The sequence below is a fragment of the Drosophila suzukii genome, chromosome 3 (assembly GCF_043229965.1).
Source record: "Drosophila suzukii chromosome 3, CBGP_Dsuzu_IsoJpt1.0, whole genome shotgun sequence".
Lineage (NCBI taxonomy): Eukaryota > Metazoa > Arthropoda > Insecta > Diptera > Drosophilidae > Drosophila > Drosophila suzukii.
The window spans coordinates 22909390-22919233 of NC_092082.1; the positions used below are offsets into that span (position 1 = coordinate 22909390).

At 48.2% G+C, this 9844-nt stretch overlaps 3 protein-coding genes across 5 annotated transcripts; 2 read left to right on the forward strand and 1 right to left on the reverse strand.

Moving 5' to 3' along the window:
• Positions 1 to 185: 185 nt before the first annotated feature.
• Positions 186 to 8858, forward strand: Sap130 (Sin3A-associated protein 130). 3 transcript variants are annotated; one of them, XM_065864179.2, is made up of 11 exons: positions 186 to 338; positions 527 to 623; positions 1437 to 2414; positions 2472 to 3065; positions 6041 to 6498; positions 6556 to 7419; positions 7478 to 7725; positions 7790 to 8060; positions 8120 to 8290; positions 8347 to 8454; positions 8512 to 8858. In XM_065864179.2, exons 2-11 carry the CDS (start codon positions 551 to 553, stop codon positions 8659 to 8661), a joined length of 3915 nt encoding a protein of 1304 aa, XP_065720251.2. In that variant the 5' UTR covers positions 186 to 338; positions 527 to 550; the 3' UTR covers positions 8662 to 8858. The 3 variants fall into 3 exon arrangements, with proteins under 3 accessions (XP_065720251.2, XP_065720252.2, XP_065720253.2); XM_065864180.2 differs by having other exon boundaries at positions 1542 to 2414; XM_065864181.2 differs by having other exon boundaries at positions 1680 to 2414.
• LOC108007285 (sentrin-specific protease 1) lies at positions 4154 to 5927 on the forward strand. The gene has a single exon (XM_065864182.2). It carries the CDS (start codon positions 4193 to 4195, stop codon positions 5825 to 5827), a length of 1635 nt encoding a protein of 544 aa, XP_065720254.2. The 5' UTR covers positions 4154 to 4192; the 3' UTR covers positions 5828 to 5927.
• On the reverse strand, positions 8842 to 9824 carry Sf3a2 (splicing factor 3a subunit 2). The gene has a single exon (XM_017089221.4). It carries the CDS (start codon positions 9736 to 9738, stop codon positions 8953 to 8955), a length of 786 nt encoding a protein of 261 aa, XP_016944710.1. The 5' UTR covers positions 9739 to 9824; the 3' UTR covers positions 8842 to 8952.
• Between the last annotated feature and the right edge of the window lie 20 nt (positions 9825 to 9844).

The following is a 9844-nucleotide window of genomic DNA, read 5'->3' on the forward strand; positions in this document are numbered from 1 at the left end:
TTGGCTTTGTGGGACCCTATTTCGTAATGTTTTTTTTAGCCGATCAGCTGTTTATGCAGCAAGCCGCTTACAATTGCAACAGCTGGTGCAGTGGGTATTAGCAGACCAAGAATACTTTTGGTATTTTCTTCACCCAGCTAAATACTGAATATTCTTAAAACAACTATCGGTAAGCTGAAGCGATAGTCGGGAATATTTGGCCACAAACTATTGGTACTACTTCTTTGAGTGAAAAGAAGAGCAGAAAAACAAGGAAAATTCGTTCAATTAAGAGCAAGCGCTTGCAAGTTAAATCCGTTATTAGGCGGGCTTAAAAGGGCTTCTAATCAGAACAAAAGGCAAGTTCCTCCCTAAAACAGCAAAAAACCGCCTTTCTCCGTCTGTTTTCGTGTGCGTGCGTGTGCAGCAAATCTGTGGATACATAGGCACAGTGATAAGAAGAGAAAGAGAGGGTAGACGGAGAGGAGGCGAAAAGCATGTAAAACGTGGAGGTGGGATCTGATTCCGAAATTGTTGTGCCTTGCAGGAATCGCAGACCGAAGCTGGAACAATGAGTGCGTCGAGTGAAGGCGGCGCGGCGGGCGGGCCGGTGGGCGGTGGAGGTACAGCTACAGCGCCATCAGGTAAGTTCGCCAATATCCAAGTGGAATATCTTTATTTATATACCTACGTGTGTATATACGTATTAGCATTGTGCCCGTGTGTGCGTGTGTATACATAACATTTGTGCACCTCTCTTTTGCTCTCCCATACGCGCACTGTTTGTTTCCTATTCCTCTTTGTGCCTTACTTCGCAGCAAAAGCTGTTCTCTCTCTGTGTCACTGTGTGTGTATGTGTTTGTTTTGTTGTGTCAGGGTTGCCAACAGCCCTGAAATTGTCCTTGTCTTGAAGCTCAAATAAGTTAGTTTCTTAAAAAATTCGAAAAAAACAAATATATATTTGTTTGATTTTGATATAATCAACGGAACAATAAAATCAATAAATTTAATATTAAATAATTTTTAAAATCAAACTTTGTTTTATATATTTTTTATACTTACGTATATTCTTTGTCAGCATATTTACCTAAAAGAAGGTTTTAACTCATAATTTCCATTCGTTTCCTCTAAAACCTTGTTTTGATTAAAATGTCCTTAATGTTGAGTTTAATTAAATTCAAAAATATTATGTTTTAAATATCGAACCCAATTTTGTAAACTTTGTAAACAAACGTTTCAATCTGTTTAAAATTAAAAAAAAAAATTAGATTAATATTTTTATAATTAACCCGGGTTTGACAAGGTTGATAAATGATTTTTTTTTTCAAATTAAAAGGCCTTCCTACAAAGTGAGAACAAAAATATTGCTCCCTAACTTATCCTGTCCGTCCATTGTTCGTGTTCCATGTGGACCTTTTAACGAAATCTCACGAAGCCACACACTGCCACCCGCACAGCCCCCCTGAAAACCATTAAGATACGCACCCAACAACTGCATCCCCATGCACTGCCATCGTTGTCATTGCTGCCGTCTATATATCCACCATCATCATCATTGGCAGCCACTGGATCGTTAACCGCATCCGCAACCGGCTCCACATCTGCATCCGCATCCCTGGTATCGCACTCACATCCGCCCCTGCAGCTGCGCGGCGTCATAAACAAGTACTCATTGCCATCCCATTTGCCATCCTCTGCAGCGCACCCGGCGGTGGCCGCCAAGATCACCCACGTGAAATCCGACGGCGGCGGCGGGATATCGATTTCAGGCACCCCGATCCTCAGCGGAGGCACAATCAAAGTGGCTGCTGCCAATCCAGTTCAGCAAACCTCCATGGGAGGCACGCCGATTGCTCTGAGTGCAGGACAAGCGACCACGGCGGCCTCCATACGAGCCATTGGAGCCGGTGGCCAGTCCACGCAAGTCCGTGTAGTGATGCCCATGATTAAGCAGCTGGAGAATGTCACGGCCACGGGAAGAACTCAGATTACGGCCATACCAGCTGCTCCGGCCAGGAGTGTGGCAAATGCCTCTATCACGGTCACCAGGCCCGTGACCCAGGCTACTTACCTGCCGCGAGCCAGTGTGACGGCCACTCAGATGGGTGGCGTTGGAGTTGGACAGCGGCTCGTGACGCCCCTGAGGGCCACATCCTCGGCCACTGTGACGCCCACTGCCCCCACGGTTCTCAGTTCAACCGGTGGATTTGTTCGCGGAGCAACTGCATCGGTGAGCAGGAGTGGAGTGGCGCTCTCGTCGCAACCACCTTCGGCGGTGATCTCGTCCAGCAATAGTGCTGCCTGGATGCAGAGTTCCACGGGACAGGTACAACTGATACGTGCCATTCATCAGCCGCGCCAGAGGATTATAACGACATCCGCGGGGGTATCCAATGCCAGTGTGGTGACCACTACTCCAGTGCAGGCGCCAACAGGTGAGTCGTTATTTAGTAATCGCCTTGTATCAATCCTCTAAACGTGATCCTTTTTAGCTTTATCCGTCTCGGCTGGCCAGCCCTTGACGCCACAGCAGGCCGGTGGTCCGGGCGGAGGAGGACCTCAGGCTTATGTGGCCACTGTCTTGCCCCAGAGGCAGCACCAGGCCACACTAGTTTACTCCTCCAACGTGTCTACGCCCAATGTGAGTCAGAATCCGGGCCAGCAATTTAATCCTCGCTTCGCTGTGGCCACGCCCACAGGTGGTGTAACAACCACGACTCCTGGAGGAACCACAGTAACACCTCGACATGTGCGATCCACCCCACTGGGAAAGATTTTCCCTGGAGCCAAGCTGAACACCACGAGCATAAGTATCCGGGCTCCAAGCATCCCGCAGCTAAATACCAGCGTTACAGCTTCACCAACGGCCGTTAGTGTTTCTGGGGGAGCGACAGTGGCGCCCGGGCGGGGTCCCGGGGCCGGAGGAACTGCCCTGACGGCCACTAATTTGCCCACCACTCGGATCATCCAACTGCAGCAGCCTGCGACGGGAACGGCTCAGCAGATTATCGGATCCGGTGCCCGTTTGGCCGGGAATGTGATGCTGCAACCCTTCTTGATGAGCACCACCGCGGCGGCTAAGATGGGTAAGTTGTATACCCAGTGTGGGGATGGTGGAAAAAAAGGGGCAAGCTTCAAAGGAAGTTAGGGAAATCGCAGAAAGAAAGCTGAATTCAAAAAGCTTTTTTTCGCAAGAAGGCATTGACCCTTATGTACATTGTACAACGGATCTATTTAAATCAGTGGCCGGCACACACATACCATCACAAGTTTGCCGTGCATTAGTGTGAGTGTAACAAACACGAAGTTTGCGCGCGGCGTGCTGTAGCGAGACGTTTCTCTGCTTTGCACTGAGATCCTCTGCCGCAGCAACAAAAAAGCGCGCCGAAGTTGAGAAAAAATGACCCGATGACCCATGCCGAAGTCACACGAACATGTACGTTATACGTGAGCGAGCAGAGGATGGGCAGAACACTTCCCTATGCTCACTAGATAGGCCGCTTCCGACCACTGATTTAAATATACAGATAATATAAACAAAGACAAATTACAGTAAAAAAGTAACTTAGGGTATTCCCCAAACCTCGAAACTGTTGAATTGCTGAGGACCAGAGTTGTCACCTTATTTAATTAAAGAGCCATGCCAACTCTGTAACTTTTTAATATCTCCAGTAAAAAAGAATTATATACGTTTTTACTTAAACAAATTGGACAACTGGTTACAGCTGATTGAAAATTCAACAGGAAAAATTTAGGGTTGTTGATCTTTCAACACTTAAGCAAATTATAAGTTTTGGGAATATCCAGACTGTTCTAGAAAATTAGTTGCGTAACACTAAATAGTTTACAGCATGTATGTATGTTTATAGGGTTCTGCCATGTTAATTTGACATCTAGAAAGCAGTGAACTAAATGTCATTTTGAAGAAAGTAAATGACTTACTTTTATATAAGCCCTATTGGCTAGTCAACTTCACATTCGATTGTTAGATGCATTAAGGAGGATTAACAGACCCCAACGAGACGGTTTTCGGATCTAAAAAGGAAAAGAGATCGAGTTCCAAAGAGGAGCGTCGAGCCAACAATCAGTTTTACCAAGAACCTAAAGAACGCGAGCTAGGATTCTCAACCGACCAAGTTTCAGTGCGTGGATAACTCATTATCTAAACTTTTTAAGAAACGAGCTTCTTGAGGATTCGATTACCCCCGAAACAATGGCAAACCAAGCTAATTACAGCTTGCTGGCCCTGGAGGGGCAGTTCATCGAGCGTGAGCGTTACCTAAATCTTCTCCGTAATGAATGCGACATGCCGAATCCACATTCGCTGCAACCTACTCGACCTGAAGCCCGGCCAAATGGAAACCCTTCGACAAGTTCTTATCCACTGGAAAGAGTGGAGGACATTATTCTGGCTCTTGAACGACTTCTCATTTTTAACCGTTATCCATCCGGCAACAACCCAAAAGCAAGGCCTATTGCAACAAAGAAGTCCCTGGAACAACCGAAGCGCAAATCACTACCTTATGTTGTCAAAAGTGCCCGACAACGTCGCATCAACAGCTGCGCGTTTTTGAAGGATGACTATATCGAGCAGTTCAGAAAGCAAGCTTTGCAAAAGAGCAAGAAATTTAAAATATTTGTGGCACAAGCACTTTTCGAAGCTAAAAGAACCGAGGATGAACGCCGTGCCTTCGAGCAGGAAATGCGCAAGAATAAGTTAAAGAACTGCGGACTTACCCCTGAGTCCATTATCACCAAAGAGGATGAGTCGGAAAATAAAGAAGGCTTCGCTCTGCTGACCAATAAGACACTAAATCGCCCCGAGACCATCCTCATCAGCGAGGACGAATCCGAAGAAAATAAGGATTTCGCTCAGCTTACTAAACACATCGTCATCAGCGATGATGAATCAGAAGAAGAGGTGACCGCTATCGAGTCCTTCATCGTCAGCGATGATGAATCAGAAGAAGTGACCGCTATCGAGTCCTTCATCATCAGCGAGGATGAATCGGAAGTAGAAGAGGTGACCGCTTCCGAGTCCATTATCATCAGCGAAGGTAAATCAGATGAAAACGAAAACGAGGAGTTCGCCCAGCCGACCCAAGAACCCTTGAATCGTCCCAGGCTCATCACTATAAGCGAGGATGAGTTGGATGAAAAGGAGGAGTTCCCTCAGCTGACCAACGAGCATCTGAGTCGTTTAATGGAATTAAAAGAAGGCCATCCCGAGGAATTCGTTGTTTCTAAGTTCAAACTGGATGTCCACCTCAGCGACATTAAAATCCTAATTGGAGGCAGATGGCTCAACGACGTAGTAATCAACTTCTACATGAACTTGTTGATCGCTCGCTCGGAAAAGCGATCAGGCCAGCTGCCCAGTGTTTACTCCATGAACACTTTCTTTATGCCACGTCTGCTGCAGAGTGGTTTCGAGGGCGTAAAACGCTGGACACGGAAGGTTGATATTCTCAGCAAGGACATCATACTGATTCCTGTCCACTGCAAAGGCGTTCACTGGACCATGGCCATAGTCGATATGCGTAAAAAGACGATCCTATACTATGATTCGAAGGGGGGAGCCAACAAGAACTTGCTGGATACACTGGAGAAATACCTGCGAGAGGAATCGTTGGATAAGCGCAATCAGTCTTTCGACACCAGAAATTTTCGCATCGAAAAAGCCCGAAACGTACCGCAGCAGAAAAACAACAACGACTGCGGCGTTTTCAGCTGTATGTTTGCTGAGTACATTACTCGAAATGCTCCAATCACCTTTTCGCAGGACAACGTGGTCTATTTTCGCAAAAAGATGGCCTTGGAGATCATAGACGGCGAGCTGTGGAATTAGGCGTTCTGCTCTGTTTTGTTAAGACGAAGGCATCTTTGATGTAACAGAGAAACTTTATTTGTAATAAAGCTAGTCACATCTTCTTGATGTTGTAAATGTATCTAGAGTCGAAGGGGTTTCTGTCTATTTTCCTAACGGGTGTATTGCTTGCTCCTTTGTTTGGAAACATCACTTTATCTTATATATCTTATATTTCCTTAAAACCCTTTCCAGGCATTCGACCACCGGTTACCATGACCGCCAAAGTACAACCGTCGTTAACTATAACTCAGCTCAATCCTATTGGCAAATTGTCAGCCGCCGGAGGAACCACAGGGCCCACGATGACGCCGCAGGGTGTGGCCAGCATTCAGGCGGTACCAGTACCGAATGTCTCGGCTAGTGTGGTCAATCCGAGTTCGGTGGCAGGGGCCACATCGGCGGCCGGAGGAGCCACTGTGTTGCCACTGACGATCAGCGGTAGGGGAGCAGGTGTGGGACCAGGGGGTAATATCCTCACGGGAACTCTGACGCCCATCAAAAATGCCAGCGGCATTACCCTGGGCAAGATGATGATGACTCCGGCCACGTCTGCGCCTGGAACAGATGGATCCGGCACTAGCGGGGCAACAGTGACTGGCTTCCAACGCGCCTGGAATCCAGTGGTTGCTTCGCCGAGCCAGTTGATGAAGGTTAGCTTTAACTACAATGTATGAAATTGAGATTATTAAATTGCATTTCCTTTATAGATCGATGAGAAGGGAAGTGCTGCTACGATTTACTACGAATCCATGCCGGCCTCCGCCTCCACGGGTGTTCTATCATTGACCACAACCACGGTGACGCAGAGCACCCAGGCACAAGCACAATTGGTTAGCAGCGCCGGCGGTAGCAGCTTGTCAGTGTCTTCGCTGCCCTTCGCCAGCCATGCGCCCACGGGAGCAGGATCGGCCGGAGCCGGATCACAGGCTACTTTCACTGTTTTGCCATCAGGAGCTGGGGGAACGGCTACCAGGACTATTGGCCACCAGCAATTGATAATACCAGCAGGACCAAATAGTGCACCGCCGCAGCACATGGTCATTCCGTTGCATACCTCCGTGAAGGTGACAACAGGGGCGGGCAATCCTCAACAGGCAGCAGGAAGTGGAACTCTGGTGCCCAATTTCATGCGGAAGCGGGATTCAGACGGCTCTCCTATCAGAGCGGCCAAAAATTTGGGCCCTACTCTACTCTCAATGGCCAGCAATACTAGTGGACCAAATATGCCGCCAGCTCCGGGCACGACTTTCAATATTCAGCCAGTGTCAGTGGCAGTGCCTCAATCAGTTAGCTCCGCACTGACTGTGGAAGCGTTGGCCAAGAAGGAACGGGAGCGGGTCGCCCATGGAGTAGCAAGTAACGTGACTAGTGTGCCAAACACGGTGGGCACTGTATCCTCAACGAGAAATTCTAGAGCGGATTCGCCAGCTTCTTCGGATGGCTCAACGACAGTGTCGGCGAATTCCTCACCTGGTGTAGATCAGCAATTGCAGGACAGAATTGGCGATCCGCCAGCAACTGGAGGCGCAAGTGGACGTGATAACTCCACGCACTTTAATCCTATCAATGAGGTGGGTACAAAAATAGTTGCCCTTTGAAAAAGCCTACTAAATGTTTGATCTTTTTAAGTTGTACTCTTCGCACCAATCGATGCAGCAGAACCTTGGCCACTCGTCCCTTGGATCTCGGAGTGGGAGCAGTGCCTTTGTGGACGTTCAAGCACCGACGCCACAGCAGCAGCAACCTCAGCAGCAGGCACCTCATTTGGTGGGCTCAACCCAAATGCAACAGCAGGCGGGAACGCGTATGAATGGGACTGGCAATAGCTCGAGCTCCAGCTACGACTGCTCCTCAAGGAAGAAGCCACGCCGATCAACGTGGGTTATTCGAACTAAATTAGTCTGTGCAATTAAATAATCGATTATTGTATCTATTTCCCAGAAATGACAGCCAGCACTCCACCCAGAGTCAGGCATCCTTGTCGCTGCCTCCCCCCAGTGCAGAACCAACGCCGCCGGCTGGCGCATCCTACATGCAGAAACACAACAATGGAGGTCTACTAGTGGCAGCGTCGGCGCCGGGAGCTGTTCCTAATAGCACAGCAGGCGATGCCAACCATCGCAACAGTGCACCCGCTGTGACGGGCAACAAGGAGAACGCCAATCCGGTGGACTTTGTCATCCGTCGTCCACGCAATTGTGCGCTGCTTAATGTAAGCTAAATGGAAAACATCTTGTTTATTACTTTACTGATATTTCCAACGATTCACAGACATATAAACCCACGCATAAGTTGGCGAACAACCACTTTCATCGGTATACGGATGTTAAGCCAAGGGAGGAGCGAAAGGCCACGGTTATTGATCTAGCAAATCAGCCAAATGTCCAGGGCAAAATTAATGGATGGAAAATCTACCACTTGCGCTCACAAATGGAGGACTTGGTAAGAAATTTAGATGTAAATATGGATAGCACTTTTAATGAACTATTCTGATGTAGAATGAATCCGAGGTTGTCAGCCTGGGAAGGCTTGAGACCATGCTGCAGGATCTGGAGAAGGACAAGGAGAAGCACAGCGAAATGGAGCGTGTAACCGAGTTGCTAAAGGTGCGTTTTTTTATGTCATTAATTCCAGTAACCAATAACTATCACACCATTTTGTAGGGCAACATTCAGCGCAGCAAGATAATTACCGATGGCATCAACGAGGCGCAGAATCAGTTGATGAAGATCTTTGAGCACAAGCCTCACGTTTCGGACATAATCACCCGATGTGCCTCTAAGCGAAATTTTAAGAAGCGCGAAAAGATCTAAAATCGTTTGACAGAAGGAAGCCCAGCCAAGTGTATTATAAATTGCCTAACTTAAAGCAGCAGTTTAGTTTTAAGTTAATTACCTTAAACGCAATCGATTTGTAGGTCGTACATTTACAAAGATAGCCAGCAATATTTTTTCAATTTCTTAAGAAAGAAACGAAAATACAAGACACTCGAGTTGTATTAAGTATAAAATTGTTTATTATTTGAACGGATGTCCTTGATTCTGAGGATTGTGTGCTTAGAGGAATTACTTTACTTTGGACAACAAATAGTATGTGTTGCTCGATTACATGGGTGGCGGTGGTGGGACTCCATTAAACATGGGATGCATTGCCGGACGTGGAGGTCCTGGCATGGGGAATCCGCCGGGTGGGCCACCCAGTGCACGATGAAGACTCGGGGGCGGCGGAGGCATGATCTTGGGCTCGAACTTGAAGGCGAACTGCAGGAAGAACTGCTTTGTGTCCCGGTTCCAGTGCGTCCAAAACTTGCCCTCGCTCTTCTCCACTTCTCGGGAGGGAACTTTGAATCCAATCGTCTCATATGGCTCGGAGGCGAAGAGCAGGTACTGCCATTTGCGGTCTGGCGGCTCGATCTTCTGCTCGTAGGCAGACATGAACCGGTGACGCGGAACGATGTTCTCCGTAATTTCCGGATAGTCAATCTGGAAGAGCAGCGACTGCTGGCCATTGGTGGGTTCCCGCTGCTTGGTCACCCGGTAGCCGGGTCGTCCGATCTTGACGAACTTCTTGGGTTCCACGCGCGGCTTCTCGGGCGCCAGCAGCGATGACGGCGCCTCCTTGGCCTCTTTGGCAGCTCTCCTGGCCAGATTCTCCTGGTGCTTCTTGCCCTGCGTGTGGGCCAAGTAGCTGCCCTCGTTGTTGTGCAGCGTCAGGCACAATTTGCACTCGTAGGAGCCCAGGTGGTTCTTCATGAAGTACGGATCCTTGTTTAGATCTATAGTCTCCAGGGCCAGTTGACGCAGTCGCTCTTTGCGGTCGCGGTTCGTCTCCGACCAGGAGGCCACGCCTCCGCTGCCGGTCTTGCCGCCGGCGCGGTTCTGGAAATCCATAATTCGGGCTTTATTTTATTTTAACTCAGTGAGAAACAAAAAACGCTTTCACGCTGGAAACGAAAAACCTCTCGGAAAATTTTTGATGTACAGAATAGGGTTGTCA